The sequence below is a fragment of the Camponotus vicinus genome, unplaced genomic scaffold (assembly GCF_025532165.1).
Source record: "Camponotus vicinus isolate PSW18456_S1 unplaced genomic scaffold, iyCamVici1.0 SCAF_1, whole genome shotgun sequence".
Classification (NCBI taxonomy): domain Eukaryota; kingdom Metazoa; phylum Arthropoda; class Insecta; order Hymenoptera; family Formicidae; genus Camponotus; species Camponotus vicinus.
In genome coordinates, this window is record NW_028141945.1 from 2,886,339 (window position 1) to 2,905,616 (window position 19,278).

General features: G+C 29.4%; 2 protein-coding genes across 3 annotated transcripts; one reads left to right on the forward strand and one right to left on the reverse strand.

The window, feature by feature from the left end:
• Window positions 1–40: 40 nt before the first annotated feature.
• Window positions 41–17,958, reverse strand: LOC145963570 (uncharacterized). Of its 2 annotated transcripts, none has more exons than XM_083085667.1 (9): window positions 17,594–17,958; window positions 7,201–7,653; window positions 5,025–6,793; window positions 4,298–4,783; window positions 3,558–3,708; window positions 2,983–3,443; window positions 2,501–2,870; window positions 2,075–2,402; window positions 41–1,990 (listed from the first exon to the last, which is right to left on the reverse strand). In XM_083085667.1, the coding sequence occupies exons 1-9, from the start codon at window positions 17,721–17,723 to the stop codon at window positions 1,735–1,737; spliced, it is 4,404 nt and encodes a 1,467-aa protein (XP_082941793.1). In that variant the 5' UTR covers window positions 17,724–17,958; the 3' UTR covers window positions 41–1,734. The 2 variants fall into 2 exon arrangements, with proteins under 2 accessions (XP_082941793.1, XP_082941784.1); XM_083085658.1 differs by having other exon boundaries at window positions 3,558–3,735.
• Window positions 8,999–17,024, forward strand: LOC145973919 (uncharacterized). Its single transcript, XM_083103593.1, has 11 exons — window positions 8,999–9,299; window positions 9,517–9,650; window positions 9,968–10,059; window positions 10,364–10,484; window positions 13,096–13,193; window positions 13,307–13,624; window positions 13,775–14,112; window positions 15,685–15,841; window positions 16,157–16,283; window positions 16,382–16,555; window positions 16,715–17,024. The coding sequence occupies exons 1-11, from the start codon at window positions 9,013–9,015 to the stop codon at window positions 16,900–16,902; spliced, it is 2,034 nt and encodes a 677-aa protein (XP_082959719.1). The 5' UTR covers window positions 8,999–9,012; the 3' UTR covers window positions 16,903–17,024.
• Window positions 17,959–19,278: the final 1,320 nt, after the last annotated feature.

Genomic DNA, 19,278 nt, shown 5'->3' on the forward strand with positions numbered 1-19,278 from the left:
ACTTATGCGTTCTTTTTAGATAGTTACATTAACATTAATGTAAAAGGAAGTACATGAACTTTATTCTCTCGATGTCTATACAGTTTCATGATTCTTGTTATAATTTGATAAAATTATGAAAAGATTGATGTACAACGTGACTTTTCGTGTGCATGATTATTCGCGTGACAATATAGGCTCGGCCGTACGTATTAAACGCCGTCACGTAAAAGCCGTCACTTAATTTCTCCGCAATTATAACGTATGCGGGTCACCGTGAAACGTGCCGACCGAAAAATCCTACGTCGAAAGATTTGAAGGAAACATATTTCAAAGTCACCCCCGGTTAGATGGTGAGGATATAAAATAGTAGTCGATCAGCGATGTCAACTTTACGGATCGTGCCCACAGCGACCACAGTTGCATGTCGAAAGCGGTGCCTTTCGGAACCGCCGAGAAGCCACGAAGTACCGCGAAAAACTTAGTTTTGCGAGGACGATAAATCATCTTGAAATTCGCCGGGGCTGACAGGCATGTAGTTTTACGAGAGCCTGCACGCAAAATGCAAAGCAGTCTCGAACCTGGTGGGCTTGCACCGCAATTAATTAGCGTTTCGTGATAGCCGTGCATGTGCCGAAGCATTCTCTTTTTTTTCTTCTAGAATCGCTAAAGCTGCTCGCGCGATAAGGTGACGCTATTCGTTGATCCGATTGGACATGTAACACCATTTTAAAGAACATATCGGCATTGCTCGACTGCACGATATCGAGATTATTGCCGAAGTTTTTCATAATTATGTCACGTGCTTCCTATAGTTATCCCTGAAATGCACTTGGAATTAATACTGTTAATATGAATCACTTTGATATTGTAATTAATATCGATTAATTACAATTAATTTCAATCATAGATTTGCTATATAATATACATATGCGTAAATTTATAATCAAATTACATGAAGGAATAAAGATGCGAAAATGTAAAAGAATACAGTAATTTATTAAAATTTGCGCATACATAAGAATCGAAATTAGTATTTTTTTTATAATCTGTTTAGACAAATTATAAAAATTTATATAATCTATATTTTTATTCAACTATGACGTATGTATATTTACATGTCATTTCATATTTACGCATTTTCGTTCCAATATATATTTTCTCTATATAACATTTTATACATACCTTTAGTCATACAACATCTTGTCAAAATAATATGTACGAATATATATTAAATATGCAAATAAAGTAATAAATTATCAATTATTTAAATCAATAGATTGGATTTCTTAATCTTAATATCCTTTTGTTATTCGTACCTAACGACTGATTTGTCGCTAAACTAAAAATTATTAGAGAGAGGAGAATTGTTCACATAGGCCGATTTTGTAATATAGTGCAATTAATATTTTATATCTATATATGTGTATATATATATATACATACATATATATACATACATACATACATATATATATATATATATATATATATATATATATATCTTAATTAGTGTTTTGTGATAAAATTTACAAATAATACAAGAACATTGTAAAATACAAAGTTTGATTTTTTTCTATACTCCATTTCTCCTTTTCAATATCAATGTTAGACGACTAATCTTTTCATTTTAAATATCAAAAATAAATTTAATTCTTCTCTCAATGTGATTTATTATCGCGTTGAGAAAGAAATTAATTTTATTTCTGTTATAATTCAAATTCAAAAAGTAAGATTCGAGAGATGTGTTGTCGATCATAATTTTGGTACAAAACCAGTCTTAGGTGGTGGACCAACAGATCTGCTGGATATGGGCACTGTAGGATCTACTCCCATAACAGATGCTCCTGCGTTGCTTTCATTGTCCGACAACGCAGTTGCTAAATTCAAAGATGGCGAAGGAGACATTCTCTCAATTGACAATGTCTGCTGAGGAAACTGCGCATCTGTCTGAATACCTCTAGATCCATATATTTCCTTCAGTATCAGGAGAATAGTATCTTCAGATTCCCTAAAATTAATCAAATAATATTAGAATAAGTGCGCAATAAATATAACATAATATATTTCTCGCAATAAATGTATTGAGATTTACCAGTAACAGATATGGCTTGTAAGAGCAAAGATATATTCATTAATATATTCAAAAGGCGCTTCTTGAAGAACATAATCTATTCTTCGGCCACGATTAAGTTTTCCTATTTTTAAATTGGCACCATCATCGTCATTGTTATGTTGATCTGGTACACTAGGCTGTTTCTGTAACTGTTCTTCGACAACTTTATCGATCTCACGTTCCAAAGCTTGATTGTCTGGCTTGTGAAATAAGGCTAACTGATAAAAAGAATTCCACGTGTGTTTCACGGAATCAATTAACTTTTGTTTCAAATCTGCTCCGACTCGTGCCATCGTTTCCTTTAATTCTGCAAATTATAAATATATTAATATATACATTTTTTTATCAAAATTTATATTATCATAAATATATACATAATAAAAATAAAAAAATTTTTAAACTCACCTAAATGCATTCTTTTCCTGCCTTTATGATGTGGTATCAGCATAGGTCGAAATTTATGAGCTTCAGGATTGATCAAGGATTCCACTCTGTAAGCTACTGGATCAAAAGGATGAAAAATGTTGAAGAAAGCCGGACAAGTGGGTAGTGCAAATTCTTCTCCGAGAGTATCAATTCCGCGAACAGTTACAAACATGCCAATCGGACTGCCGAGAGCAAAGAAGGCACGCGGATGAAAATTGAGTTGCGGATAATGTATATAAGGTTGGCCAGTTCCTGCCGCGCCCGTTACAACATAACTGATTCTTCTACTGTGATGTCTTTTCAGAACGGCTGCTGGCATTGGCTTAATGAGCCCAATACTGTCATTTTCCTGCGATAGCGCCATAAAAGTTTTATTACTTAAATATTCCAAGTTGAGATAAAATGTATTCAAATTATCATAAAATCGAGTAGAAAAGCGGTAATATTTTTTCTTTACTTACACTTTCCTTATCACTATTATCGTCCGTATTATCATTGTTTTTCTCGTTTTCTTCTTCTTCTTTCTTAACAGAATTTTGATGGCACAGTAGATCAAACAAAATTAAACTGCCCAATGAATGACCACCTAAGTATATTTCTCCGTCAAAGGTAGGATTTCTTTCTTTGAATAGAAAATGCAATCTATTTATCTCACTTCCGACGGTGCGCATAATAGTTTGACAATATACAGGACTAGTATAGAAAAGTATATCGAGTAAAGTATCGTTAGTAAAATGCCGTAACTTTGGAATACTCTCCAATGTAATAGATTGCAACTTTTTGTCGATTCCCGTATCCTCGGAATGAAGTGTTGTATGCCAGGAGATTGGCAAAACTTCTATTCTGTTTACGATTCCTTGCTCGCTCGCGGTGCGGTAATGTGATTGCACCAATTGAAGTGATATACTTCGAAATTCATCGACTGAAAAAATTTATAAATATAAATATATCGAAATTAGATATTTATATAAATTTGACAGATAATTATTATAATTAGGTTATCTGCATATTTAACATTACATTTCTTAGAACTTACCAACTTCTTCTACAGTGCGGAATTTCAGATCACAAACACTGCCTATACCATGAACGACAAATAGAAGATGATCTACTTTCTCGGGTTCACCCTCCTCTATGTTGAATTCGTCGACTCCTCTTTTAACAACTCTTGGTCTACTTGTAGAACCCTGTAAATATGTACTGTCCTCTGAACCCTGTAGGAATTAGGATCCACCATTTCAAACAGAACCATGCGCGTAATATAAAAAAACGCGTACACTTTAACCGGTGAAATAATTTACTAAAGAAAGAAAATAAGATATTTTAAAATACAATAAAGCGTAAATCGGAAATGTGTGTGTGTTTGTGTATAAAAAATTAAATATAATTTTTTAAGAACACTGAAAATAAAATGTTATTAAGACAAAATTAAAAGCTTAATTATGAACTATAAAGCAAAGCATTTTTAATATTGAAGATATAAATTGCATAACAAAGAGTGGATAATTTTTAATAGCACGTTAATTCTATTTTAATGAAATGTAATAATATGAAATGCGTAATTAATGACATCGGAATAAATTGCACAATATTTTAACAACAATAGAATCTAAAAACCTATAAGTAAACATTTTGATACAAAATTCACGCAATTATATATATCATATTATAAAATTAAATTTCCCAATCAAATATTTCAAAATATAAATTGTTTCAATTATTATAAAATTTCATTTTATATTGTTAAATTTATATTATATACAATTTGTTACTTACTGCGCTATTTCCCCAGGATCCTGCCAAATCGGGCGAAGTTGGTTGTAGATAGTGAACCTGGACTGTTGCGCTATGGAAGATAACATATTCTCCATTATTCAGATCAATTCTTCGATTCCAATTGTTCGTAAGACATGCTTGTTTGTATTCCTCCTCGAGCTTTACAGCAGTGCTCTCGTTATAAGGAACGTATCTCGATTCGCTTGCTCCTTTGAAGAACCAAGAACATCGCCTAACTTCGGTAGATACACCGGTCCAATACACGGGCACTCTTTGACGACGCAAAATATCGACGTCATAACGACCACCCTCAGTAGCTACTGTAGTTTCAGGCGTAATATCAGTAGAATTATGTATTTCTTCTAATTTTAAACTATCCTGCATAGAGAACGGAAGCCATAGTGTCTTGTTCTCCACTTCTTTGCGGTAGAACCAATGTTGATATACTGGTCTGTATTGCATATGTTTATCGGAAGATCCAGCAGCCTAAAAGGTATTTATTTTTCGTGAGTATAAAATATAGTTAAAAATGTGTTACTAATAATAAATAAATACAAGTACAAAAATCTTGTCTGAAAAATGTATTAATAAAAATATAAAGAAATATATAAATTAATGATATATATATATAAAGAAAATTTATCAAGTTTACTAGTAATTTACATTTAGTTATAATATTCTGGCCTTATAAATAAATTAGAAATATGGTGTGGCGAGATATTCTTACCCAATTTTGAAAACTCGGTGGGATAGTATCTGGCGTAGTACGATTAATCGGCGCATTAACCGATATTTGAATAGGGTTAAGTGTGGCTGATCCCGTCGGTTCAGGTATTGCCGTTACTATCGAGACTGCAGGCAATGCGGAATATGAGGTATTATCTTCATGAGCAGCGTAAGATTGCTGTAATCCACTGTTATTCTCATACGAGGATGGATTTTGATACGATTGTTGTTGAGAAGATTGTTGACTGTATGTATGTGAAAAAGTTCGTTGTTTAGATAATTCATTCGTGAATTGAGCAGGATTATAAAATGTTGGGGCTAATGATTGGTTCGTCGCAGTACACACTGGCTGGTTGGATATAGTGTTTAACACCTGCGATTGAGAAGATTGATCGGCATTCCAAAATGGTGCGTGAATTGTGGAATTAGCCGCTGTAGAATTAAAAGTCGAATTTTCTTGAACCTGCTGCGGATTATTTGTCGTAGCAACTATTAAAGTACTTGGTTGACCAAGAGAAGAATTTATATTCTTCTCTTGACAAAAATTGGACAATCCGTCTGGTTTTGTCGATTCAAAGAACACGCTTGCCGACTGCTCCGTTAGTTTCGGCGGATTGTAAAAATTACTTTGCGGAAGTTGAACAGGCGGTACGTAATTCAAGCTTGATCTTTGATCTGCAGGTCTGTCTGCATAAAAAGCAGAGCTTGGCATAGATGTCGATTGCAATTGGAAATATTGTTGAGGCAAATGTGTGTTCGATTCAGCCGCTTGGTTATCTGTCACGACCGGATTGTTATCAGCCGTATGTACTTTTGGACAGATTACCGATTCCGCCGTTGGCTCTTGCCCAAGAAATACGTCACTCCAAGTGTCACTTCCAGGCTGAGCGATTTTCTCTTGAACGTCATTCAACTTCGCCTTGTATGATTCATCGATGAACTCATTTGTAGCCAGCGGCGTCTCGCTTTGCGGTTCGAAAGATTTCGTTGATTCAGTAGTAACGCTAGACGTAATTTCATCAATTTTTGAAAATGTTTCAGGAGTTGTTGAAGGAAAATCTCCCTTTTGCTCTGCAAGTAAATGTTCTAACTTTTCTGTTACCTTGGCTGCTGATATCGGCGTAAATATCGCTTTTGTCTCTTCTGTTATCAATGGCGATTTATGCGTAGATCCTGTAGTCTCGGGAATACTGTCTCTCGAAAATTCCGACGTTGATTTTTGTTGATTTGGGTTTCTAAACGCAGCAACTTCTCTATCTAAATTGGATGAATTGGTTGTCGGTAAGATATCCCGATTCACGTAAGGTGTAAAGCCGGGGAATGAGATGTTCGCCGGAGTGTTCTGTGGTGTTGCGGGCTCCAATATTTGCGTAGGTATTGGTCTTGATAATGACGAAACAAATTGCGATGGCGTAGATAGAGAAGAACTCTCGGAAAATTGATTTTGAGTTGTGGATGCTACAGATGAATTATACGTTGTTTCTGTTGTGACTAAATTGGATCGAAATGATGTATGAAGAGAGCTGTTTCCCGATGGCGGCTCAAACTTTGGAAGCTGTTCAGGTAAAGAACTAGTTTGTTGTACGCTGGAATTGTTATCCTGTACTGATCCCTCCGATTTAAACGGATTTAAAATGGTCGGCGATGCAGACACATTTTGAGTAGGAAAAAATGTTTGTACCGTTGGGCTCGGCTTTGCGTTGGTCGTCAAATCAGGTGGAGGCGCATACTTCAGGCGTCGTTGATTTCCGAGACGATAAGAAATGGGCGCTTTAAAAAAAAATAATAATTAATTCTAAAAAATGCTGTGAAAACATAACATCTTTGTTATATTATGTAATAGAATAAATTAAATTTAAAAAACTAATTATGCACGTATGTAAACAGCGCGACAAATTAAAATTAAAAAATTGACCTTAGATCTTTACTAATTAAGATTTCTTGGAATCGTTTTATATCATATTTTCTATATATCGCTGAATTACTTATTCATACATTGATTTGGCATAATTGATTGAAGATTTAATCAAAATTCGTTATAAGAAAAATTATATTAAGTCATTAATAACTTAATTATATTAATCATAATATAAACATGATTTTTTATTATTGTATTAATTATGTTAATTATAACAATAACATAAACATAATTTTACGAGTTAACTGTAGACACTCACCATAACCAGGTTGAGGTAAATTGGGTGGAGCTGCGGGCTGCGGAGGATTCGATACAGTATCAGTGGGACCGAAAGCAGCAAATCCTGATAAGTTCGTGCTTTGAGGATTCTGAGAATTGATCGCTAAGAGTTCTGGTATTTCTGATTGAGAACCATGCTGTCCTTGTGGGGATATATAAGGATTAGGTTCGTGTATCACTCCGCTTGAAGTGTTATCGATTGTTTGATTTATTTGCGATCCTAAAGCGTCATTTTTAACTGATGACAGAGATAAATTCGGTAGAGAAGAAAGGATTGTCGTGAAATATCCTGATTTTGCTGACTGATTCACGGTATCCTTATTTTCCTTTGACTGAAAAGATGTATCCGAGGGAAAATTCTCCTGCGTCTTTGATGGAGATTGGAATTGAATATTAGCCGGCTCCTGTCCTATGAAGTTGTCGAGCTCGGCATCTAGAAGAAAATGATTTAATTTAGACACAATTATCGAGATTTTTAATATATTTAATTTTCTAATATATTTATATATATTTGTATACGAAGAATATATATAAAAATATAATTTTTCATCTGTATCATTATTATAAGCATCTTGCAATAATATGTGAACGTAAAAAAAATGCTTAAAATAAAAAATTATATGATAAAACTAGATTTTTCTTAATAATATTTTTATGAATATTTGTCATTTGAAATTTTGAATTTTAGAAAAATGCTTCAAGATTTTTAAAAATTGAGAAACAATGTATGTACATTTACTCTTTCCTAGTCAATCGGATATAATAACGTATCCACAAAATACCTTCCTTTAGACAACTAAATTTTCCATGTTATTCATGAACTGTCAATATTAGACAGGATGCAATGAACGTAAGAACTTATGACGAAGATAATGCTAACCGATAATACTCTTACTCTTTGACATAATTTGTTAGACGAGCATTCTAGAAGAGATTTTAAAATTATTATTTGATGTTTATGCATTGATATAACTTATTCATGAGCACAAATCCTCAGTTTTAAGCGTAATTTATAATAATTAATAAATATAGTACTCGTAAAATTAAGAAGAAACTCATTAATAATTTTCAAAAGTTCGTACTTGCATTAATGAATACTAATTCCTTGGCATCTCATTAAGTTTTAAAAACAAGCAATCTATACGCTAATAAAAACACTTTTTTATGCTTGTATCTATTCAATAAAAAAATTTATTTGCGATTTTCATGAAAAATATGCAGTATCGTTAAATTTTAATATTAAAATATAAAACTTATAAAATTTGATGTACTAGTAAGATATATTAAAAAATATATATAATATATATTAATTAATAATATATATTAATTAAAGAAACATATTTAAAACTTGTTATACAAATATAAATAATCAATGTATCCAAATTTGTTTCTCTTTTAATAATGAAAAGCATTTATCCCTTTTTCTTAATAACTTTGAAATACATTATGCGAAACATATGTATTATTCATAAATATTGATCACATATTATAAATCAAGATGAATTTAATCTGAGACGATCATATTAAATTCTATTAAATGTTGCAATATTTATAAGTTTATTTAATTGTGTAAAAAACATGCTTTAACGAGAGATTCTCATAACGAGATATCTTCGAGATTGTGCAAGGACGCACGTTAACGCCCAGATTTACTTTTGCGCTCGTGTTATCATCAATGTAACTGAACATACGTTACCCCTTCGGTAAACTTACGCGCACGAAACTTTATAAGTACGTCACCCACATTTTTACATTTAGTCTTTCCGTCAAATCTTTTCTGTACGTTTTCATCATGGAATCACGCGTGTACTTGCTTTTTGTGATATATTTTGTGACTTGCATTTTACATAAAAATGCACTCGGTGGATCAACGTCCTCAAAAATATTCACGTCGTTTAATGACGCTTCTCAATCGGACGCCCCGCTACGAACCATACAATCAATCGAAATGGTAACAAGATTGAATGAGATTACTCTAAAAAATGACAAATCTAAACCTGACATTTCGTTGGAATCTTCGAAGAATTTATCAGAGAGAATAGAAAGCGAAAAAAATTTCTTAAAATCAAGTTGTTCTAGGTTTGTTATATCAATTTGTGCGACATATCATAGACTTAAAACAAAAATATTTATATAGATGAAACTTTTATATATATTATATTTTTATATATATTATATTTTTTCTCATTCAATATTATCTTCAATATATATATAAATATAAAACTACAATAAAAATATTATTTTAAAGATACTAATATTTTTTTAAATAAAAATAACAAAATTTTTCTGTTGAAAGGTATTGCATACAACAGATGGAAACTGACAAAAATAATTCTGTCGTTGAAGATATTAATTTTTTCTTGTCATTCGTGCTCGCGTGCACCGGAAATGAAAACAAAGAGAATAAAAATTTCAACAGAGAGATATTACGTAAATAATTTTTGTTTTGATTATGAATATTATTGACGTTGCTTATCATATTCGACTAAATATTGACGTATATAAGTTTTACAAATTACGCTATTACTCTTATTGTTAGTTTAGCTTTTAACACTAGATATCTTGAAAATAACCAATGACGTATAATTAATGTTATTTTTAATTATTAAGATTACAACATTTTATATGACAACAATGATCTTATTATAAAAAATATGTTAAATAAATGCATGTACCGTAACAAAGTTGATTTAAAATACAAATCATATACATATAAATCATTTTTATATAATTATTTTTATTTTTAGATGATTTTTTATTGGGCAATAATCGGAATATGAAGATAATAAGACATATATCTATCAATAATAAAAATTCAACAAACTTAAACATTTGTGAAGTAAGTTATTTTTAAAGAAATGTCAGTTTTGGTAAATATTATAATGTATTTATTAATTAGAAATTTATCTTGAACTCTAATATTATAAATATTATAAATGTTATAATATTTATAGAGTTTATTTAAATGGATGATGTTTATTTAAATAATGATATTTATTTAAATTTAGAATTTAATCAAGGCGTTAAAGACATTCAAAATTCACTTTAAAGCACTTATTATGTATTAAAAAAATATTTAAATAATAGAGCTTCACATATCTACATATTGAGAAAGATTATTATAAAATATATATTATTTACAGAAAAAAAAAATTGGTGCACAGAGATTTAATTATACCGAAATCTCTTTAGATGCTAATGTAACTGAAATTGTAATCAGCATTTTGAAAAATTGTTCGCAGACGGTTCTCACTATATATATAAGTAAGTACACATAACGCGCACATACTTTGTTCTTTTATTTATAAACACAAGGAAAAGACAGATTTGCATTTTTATTCTGTATATATATGTGTTTTAAATGTTAATCTTTAATTCCACATATACTTCTTTAATCATTTATGAAAAGTATTATTTCAACACATTTACAATATATTGAAAAAAATTTATTTAACTGATCTTAAATAAGATTATTTAATTTTATTTAATCTTGCAATTAAAATAATAGCACATACACGCGATTAATTAATATAGCGTGAAAATATTACATCAATATGTATTATTCTATTTATGCAGTGCTAAATTTTTTAATACACTCTATATCATCTTGCCCTATATCTATCCTACTTTTTTCTATTTGGAGAAATATCTTTTGTACAAGAAAAATATTATTTGAACTATAAAAAATTGTAGATTGCACTAATTTTTTGCTGATATATTTTTCAATTATTAGATGTATATAGAACAGTATCATTACATCTATCTAACCTTCATACACCAAGGGCAATATTGATCGGGTGATTGTCTGCTTCGTATTCGTTGTATTACACTGAATAACCACATCACACAAGAATACACACACTTACGCTTATAAATATTTTTACTCTTATTGAACAGGTAATATTGAACAGGCCTTTCCTGTCACGAAACCTCTATAATCGGTAAAATCAATTCGGATTAAAATAATATAAAGCTGAGATTTGATGATTTCCTTATCGACAAATTATTAACTTTTATCGTCAATTTTAATTTACTGTCCAAATCATCGAAATGTTTACTTCAGAAAACAATTTTCACTTCCTAAAGCACATTAACAGACAGAATGACACGGAAACCAGGAATAATAATATTGGCATGTATGCATGACACGAAAAGGGTAGTTCGGCGCGCGCAACCTGCCACCAAGAGGGTGGTGCATGAAGCTAATAGGGGTGGGAAATTTAAAATATAACTTTAACGTAGTCATTTTGTTTGATACAAGTAAGGATAATATTACGAAAAGTATTAAACTAACAAATTGTCATCGACATTACAAATTTCATATAACACACATGTTATAGTAATATAAAATTATAAACTTATTTTATTGATATGTATATATTAAATTTATTTAAAAATTTTTATTTTTTTCATGACAAGTTCTTAGTAAAATACTAAAATACTATATGAACTAATCAATAACAAAAATATATCAATTATAATTTTTTTCTTTTTATAACTTAGCTATAAAGTTAAATAAAAATTAAATAAAATAAAATGGAATATAAAATAAGAATAATTCAAAAATTTTTACTGATTATTGCATTTATAAGCATGAATATGATAATTTTAATAAAAATTCTATGAGTAATGCAGTATTACTTTAGTATAAAAAATCAATTTGATGTCATTAATAATGAAAAATCAAATAAATCTTGTAATGCAAAGCAATTATCTAAAAAAAATTGAAAAATTAATAAATTGCATATCAATGTATTAACAGTGCATTAATTAAATAATGATAATTAATAATAGAATTACAAATAATAGAATTATAAACGACATATATCTCGCAACTTTACTACAGCTGTGCATAAGAATCGGAAACATTCACATATCACGATGATTAATCGAGTTTTTTCCTCAAATAGAAAAAGAAACACTCACACTTTTATCTTTACGCGAGTCAATCGCAACTTAACCATCAACAAAACACGTGAATTGCTCTTGGATCTACACGTACTCTTGCGTGGCTGCCAACTTCCTCGGCAGCCGTCTTACAACTGCCAATCCGTCGCTTTCTGGCTCGTAAATACACACGAGATTGTGCAATTCACTCGTTGCTCTTTGGCCACGGCTCTCGCTCACACATTCTTTCTTTTATTCTTGTTCATTTGCATCCTTAAGCATATTAAAAAGAGAATCCATGCAGAAAGAAATGATATTCAATAAAAAAAAATTGTTTTCTGTTTTTAAGACGCGACATTTAAGATAAAGTCAAAGAGAAACGGATACGTTCGATCACAAAAAATGTGCGTTTAAACCGATACGGGTGTTTCTTGTCTTGCAAATAAAATTTACACAACTGTTTTCGGCCGTGCCGTATAATCTCTCGAAATTTTGCCAAAGTTATTATTATTTGCGTAAATATATTTTTAACCAAATTTATTCTCATATATTTCTGTTTCTATTAGCATTTAGTAAAATTAGTTGTAATTTTGAAATAATTATAATTATTTCAATGCTTATCTATTTTGTATAATCTTTTCGAATTTTTTTTATATTTATGACTTTGTATTATATTTTTAATTATTCTTTAATTTCAATGTTGCAACAAACTTCAATAGATGTCTTGCTTTCACTTTCATTGATATAGAAAGTTAAATAAAGCCTTTACAGTTATATTTGTGCATCCAAAGAATGAAATGGATGAGTTTCGGAAAGAAAATGTTCGTGCATCATTTGGCAAATTTTTTAAAAATTGATATAATACGTATATCATATGCAATAATATGAAATACTAAAAGAATATAATATTATACACTACACCATTTAATATTACCTATTATATTTAAAAAATATATTATTATAAATTCTTATTTACTATTTCTTCCAGAAATCAATACAGAAAATAACTTTAATGAGATATTAGATGAAGACACACAAAGCAAAGCAACGAATATAAATACTAAACAATTCAATAATTTAAAAGAAGTAAGTTGAATAAGCAATATATTATCCTTTTGTGATTATACATTACCATACATAATCAGGATATACATGGAACGGATTTTACATAATCATTGAATTATGTATATATTCTACAGAATGCTTCTGAGAATATTGACAACAATCGAACCAATATATATGCAATACCTGTCATAAATTCTAAAATAAATAAAAGATCAAAGTTTGCGCACGTGAAAAGATCTGCAGAAATTATGGATGAAAAAATAATAAATAATGAGGATGAAATAATGACGGAAGATTTCTCACCTTCGGTCAAGTCTACTGTAGCGAAAAACATTGCCAATTATTCTATTTTCTCTTTACGTAATATATATAATCTGACTAGTTATGGTGATATTAAAATTCCACAGAATGTACCAAAAGATACCAAAACAAATGGAAAAATATTTACCGTAGTAAGGCATATACTTTAATAAATAGAAATAATAAAATACAAATACATATATTTTATATATATATATATATATATATATATATATATATATATATAAGTATAAATATAAATATAAACATAAATATAAAATAAATAAATTTTTATTGTGCAGGAGCAACAACAGAAAATTGAATCGCGATCATTGGAAATTGCATCATTAAATGAAGATATCGATACAAACGATATGAAAATATCTACTAGAAATAATGTATTGATGGAAATACAAGATAGTGATCAAGATTTTTCAACGCAATTTACTCGAAATATTGGAGATTCTTTAGAAAGGAGAAAGATATTTCTAGAAATTAATGCCAAAAGTAATTTGATTGCTACACCAGGAACAACCCATAGAATGTTTTTTGATGTAACGAATAACTGCGTGCTTCCAGTTCGATATGCAATTCGAGCAAGAAGTTCACCATTTCGAATACTTAGTACGCAACCAATTTAGTACGTTCAATTAATAAAAATACGTCGAATAATAAAAATAAATAACACTGAAGATTTAAACGAGGATATATTGGCCAGTACTAACCGGAAAGCACTAATATTATATATGTCCGTATGACGTATAATATATTCACAATTTATATAATTATTTATAGAAATAGTATTCTCAATGTGCAAATATATAACTATTCATTGAATGAAAAATGCGAATATATAGTCTTGAATGCAGATCTCACATCAATAGCAAGTGACCTTCGACATTTGAGAATAAAAGAAAATAAATAATATTTATGGCCGCATAAATTTGTCGGCTTGAACTGGCTTATACAGGGTGTCCCATTTTAACTTGGACAGTAAAATATCTAAAAAACTAAGCCCAGCAAACAAAAATGTTTCAGACAAAAGTTGTATGGTTTCGAGAGGGCCATAAGATGGTACCATTGGTTTGACCTTGAAGAGTTATTTGAAGGTCACATGAAGGTCACCTTCAATTTCTTAAATGGAATCTACTATTTGTCATTGCATATTCTTGTAGCTTATCTCGAGAGCTTTCCAAAACACTATAATTAAGTACCTTTTCGTTAAGTACTTTTTGAGTTATGAGGCTTGAAATAATTTCTTAATTTTACATAAACCGTAAAATATCTTGTAAAATATTCATTTTTCGATTATCTTACCTTAATACTTTTATGTACAAAATAATGAGAGGAATCAATTGGTGTAAAGAAAACACATAGTTGTTTTTAAGAAAAAATATGGAATTGTTAATTGCAAATTACATATTTTTTCTTAAAAACAACTATGTGTTTTCTTTACACCAATTGATTCCTCTCATTATTTTGTACGTAAAAGTATTAAGGTAAGATAATCGAAAAATGAATATTTTACAAGATATTTTACGATTTATGTAAAATTAAGAAATTATTTCAAGCCTCATAACTCAAAAAGTACTTAACGAAAAGGTACTTAATTATAGTGTTTTGGAAAGCTCTCGAGATAAGCTATAAGAATGTGCAAAAATATATAGGGTGTTCCATTTAAAAAAATTGAAGTGACCTTCACGTGACCTTCAAATGATTCTTCAAGGTCAAACCAATGGTACCATCTTATGGCACCCTCGAAACCATACAACTTTTGTCTGAAACATTTTTGTTTGCTGGGCTTAGTTTTTGAGATATTTTACTGTCCAAGTTAAAATGGGACACCCTGTATATGTCCTGTTTAGATGAATTAATGAATAATTATTAAAATTATAATATCATCAACTTATTGATTTATAAATAATATGGATTATATATTTTGAAAACAAATTACATATTAAATTTTGTTCTTTAAATTTAAATAGATATTGTATTTCTGGTTTATGTGTGTATACATTCTTACATTTTAAAAATTTATTAAATTCTCTCAAGAAAGCAAGATAATTATATTAGCAAGAGAATTATATTAGCGAACATAATTAACATGAGCTACGAAGAAAATCGTATATGAAAACTGTATTACTGTACATCATGTATTATTTTTGCTTTTGAAATCTGTCTATCTTTATCTTTATTAATTTATATGCAACAGCTTGTGGTTGTATCCACAACAGACAAATTATGTAGCCGTGGATGTCGGTGTACCGTTGGGCACCCAAGATTCTGTCAATACGCTTACATTGTTGATCGAGGGTACGGATATACCGGAAAAAACAGTGTATATTTATGTTCAAAATGCAATTTCTAAGGTAAAAAGAAGTGAAAAAATATAGTCGATTATATATACATATAATTCCAAAAAATATTCTGTTATATATAATTCTTTGAATTTAAAAAATTTCTTTGAATTTAAAAACACAATTTAAGAAGAAATAATATAAATTAATTAAATAATATAATTTAAGAAGAAATAATATAAAATAATATAAATTGAATTATGCACAACATGAGTGTGTGTGTGTTACAATATATTCTTATTTTATATTTACATAAGATTGTATTTTATGCTTATTATTACGATATAAATTTTTGTATTATCTATGATTTCTGTTTGCATTTTTTAGAACATTGATGATGTAAAACCGACACTAGAATATTCCTTTAACAGTAATTGCGCTGGTAAACTGGACAAAGATCGTTGCGAAAAAACATTTTGGAGCGCTGACATCATAGTTCAAGACTCGAACTCAGGTATTCGATGAATGTTTGATAATATGTATGAATAAGCAATATATATAATTACGAATCGAAAATTTCCGTTTAATTAACTCTCTTACGATTTTTTTTAGGTTTAAAAAGTGTTATATCGACTCCGAATGGACTATATTCACGCACTAAATTTGTGAGCGGCACTAAAGACCGTGTCACATTTTATTATTTGTCGACGTGTTGCTCGACAACAGCGATTATTACAGCAATAGATGCGTCAGATAACCAGAATTCCCGTACTATTGATGTAACAGGTAATTTTTCCTTAATAAATTTTTCGTTAATTCGACACATTTAATTAATAGAAACTTCTGATAAACAACATTCTGATAAGCTGCAGTAAATGTGAAAATGACATGACTGTATAATAGTATCAAAAGATCAAATGTCGTGGTAATATTTTATTTTTATAGCATGGGATAATCTGTCGCAAGGAGAGATAGCAGCTATCGTACTTGGTGCATTACTACTCCTTTTTCTTATAGTACTTCTTATTATTGCAATAGTTTATTGCATTAGTAGAAGGAATAGTCATGATCTGCCTTACACACAAAGATATGGTTCTAGACCGCCTGCTAGATCCGAAAGAACAAGCTTCTAACAATATGCTTAATGAGAAAATTAGCTATTATTATCACAACCAATTATAAAAATCATAAAAATTGTACACACATTAAATTTCTAAAATATATATTATTTAGTGTATATATAAAGCATATTTAATAAATTTTTATTATAAAATGTATATAATTGTGTTATTATTAAAATTTAGATCTTTAAATTTTTTAATATCTGAATTTTATTTGCATAATTATAAACGAGACATATAAACAGGAAAATCTTTTCACGTAAATCTTTGTTTTATTTGAATTCTTATGCATATGTTTTATGCAATTTATATAAATCCGGGCATGACCAAATGTGGGTATGACGAAACGAATATACCGAACCATTTATATAGATATATGTCTTATGTGCTTAACTGAGAGACTTTCATGACATACTATCACTTCTCTCTGTAATATCGACTGTGCAAATGATGAAGGAATAACAGATGTTTGCCAACGAATACATTTTGGCAAATATAGAGGCGAAGAAGATCAAGCGCAGTAAAACGGAGCAAACGGAGTAAAAACGGAATTACTTCTCTCCTTAAAGAATTATTTCTTATTACTCTCCTTGACAAATCTCACTTCGGAATCGATTGTTATCCAATTTTCTATATTATTAGGTCATAATAATATACAATATATGCTGAACCTCGCCCAGAGTTTCTCGTTGAATAGACTCACCGTCTCGGAGCACAGCTGACGTGGGGTTAACTGGCACTAGTAATGTATTCTCCGTGTAACTGTCGAAGGGGAAACCAGGACCCGCAGCGGACAACAACGGGTTTTTCATCTTACGCGATGCGTTGTTCATGTTCACTGTAATGATGTTGGAATCCACACAACCCGCAGTGGCACTGACATTTAGCGTAAATATACACGAGGTTCTACGTGGGACTTTAAATGCTCCTACGAAATGCAAACCCACGCTACCTTATCGTCCACGTAAGCATATGCTTATCAGCCTATTTAATAGTGAACACGTTGCGTTTCCTTGTATCTCTTCGTGCTCCTATGGAGCGTGTGACTGTCTTGAACAATCGACTTTAGGAAATTTTGTATGTCCCCGTCTCTATATTGGTATTATATCTGGGGTATATCAAAGATGGCGCTAAAATTCACCACATTTATACGTATACTAGCACCGAAATATACTAAAGACCATAAATATAAAGAACATAAAAATATATAAAGATTTATATATCTATGTTCTTTATATCACGATTAAATGAGCTCGATGGGCATGGAAATAATTAAAAAACGATGACAACCAATCAAAAATGACAAATATAAACATTTTATTATACGGAAATACTATTTTATTGTCAATAATGGAAAGTTCTATATACCTAATATAGTAAAAAATGTGAAAAATAATAAAATAATGTTATAATATAATATAAAAAAATAGAATTTAATTTAAAAAAATATAATATATTATATATAATAGTTATTATTTTATATATACACACATATATATATATATATATATATATATATATATATATATATAATTATTATTATTTTAGATTTCTGTCACTACAATTATTATTTAATTAAATGAATTAATTATACGAAATGTGTGTCGAGAACTATATGTCGTTATATATAGTTACATATTACTTATAAAAATTATTATTACTTATATTAATCATATATTATATTATTAATTATATTTATATATTATTTCTATCTATTTGTAATAATATTATTTTATATATTTATGTTCATTAAATTATTATTTTAATATTTCACAAGTTTATATATACCGACGTAATAGTTTTTTTTTCGTGTAACTGCATTTCTGTTATTATCAATTATGTTTATTATTTCTTACTTTGATCATTAAAAATATCTATAATGTGGATTGCATAAATAAATGCTGAAACTTTAAGTTAATTTTTATAGTATTAAAAACATTAATCCAGATTAAACACATTTTAAAAAACAAAATAATAAAATTTTAGAAAGAATAATATTTAATTATATAACATTTTTTTCATCAGAGATCGGTAAAAATATTTAATTGCCATCTATCTTCATCGACTAAATCTAGGCAAACACAATAAATTAAAAAATTTCAAACTTAACTACCATTGATAATAACGGTCGCTATTTTATCAGCAACCAGTCTCAGTCTTGAGAAATGTCTGTAAACGTACAATTCAGTTCCTAACTCGTACAAAGAATTGAGAGAGAGAGATGTAAATTTTCTTATTTTAAAATATTCAAAATTAAACGCCCACATTTAATTAAATCCTTCTAGATTTGAATATTTATGTGTAAAAATTTAAATATATAAAATATATACAATTATATATTATAATTTATAATATAGCTTTGTGAGACTCTATTATATAATATAATAG

Excerpts from the sequence above, each read along its gene's own strand:
- LOC145973919 (XM_083103593.1), top strand. The coding sequence starts at position 9,013 with ATGGAATCACGCGTGTACTTGCTTTTTGTGATATATTTTGTGACTTGC. Across the intron at positions 9,651-9,967 it reads TTTCAACAGAGAGATATTAC|ATGATTTTTTATTGGGCAAT; the intron begins GTAAATAATTTT and ends TTTTATTTTTAG. Across the intron at positions 13,194-13,306 it reads AATTCAATAATTTAAAAGAA|AATGCTTCTGAGAATATTGA; the intron begins GTAAGTTGAATA and ends TATATTCTACAG.
- LOC145963570 (XM_083085658.1), bottom strand. The coding sequence starts at position 17,723 with ATGAACAACGCATCGCGTAAGATGAAAAACCCGTTGTTGTCCGCTGCG. Across the intron at positions 7,654-17,593 it reads GTCAGCTGTGCTCCGAGACG|ATGCCGAGCTCGACAACTTC; the intron begins GTGAGTCTATTC and ends ATTTTCTTCTAG. Across the intron at positions 3,444-3,557 it reads CCGCACTGTAGAAGAAGTTG|TCGATGAATTTCGAAGTATA; the intron begins GTAAGTTCTAAG and ends AAATTTTTTCAG.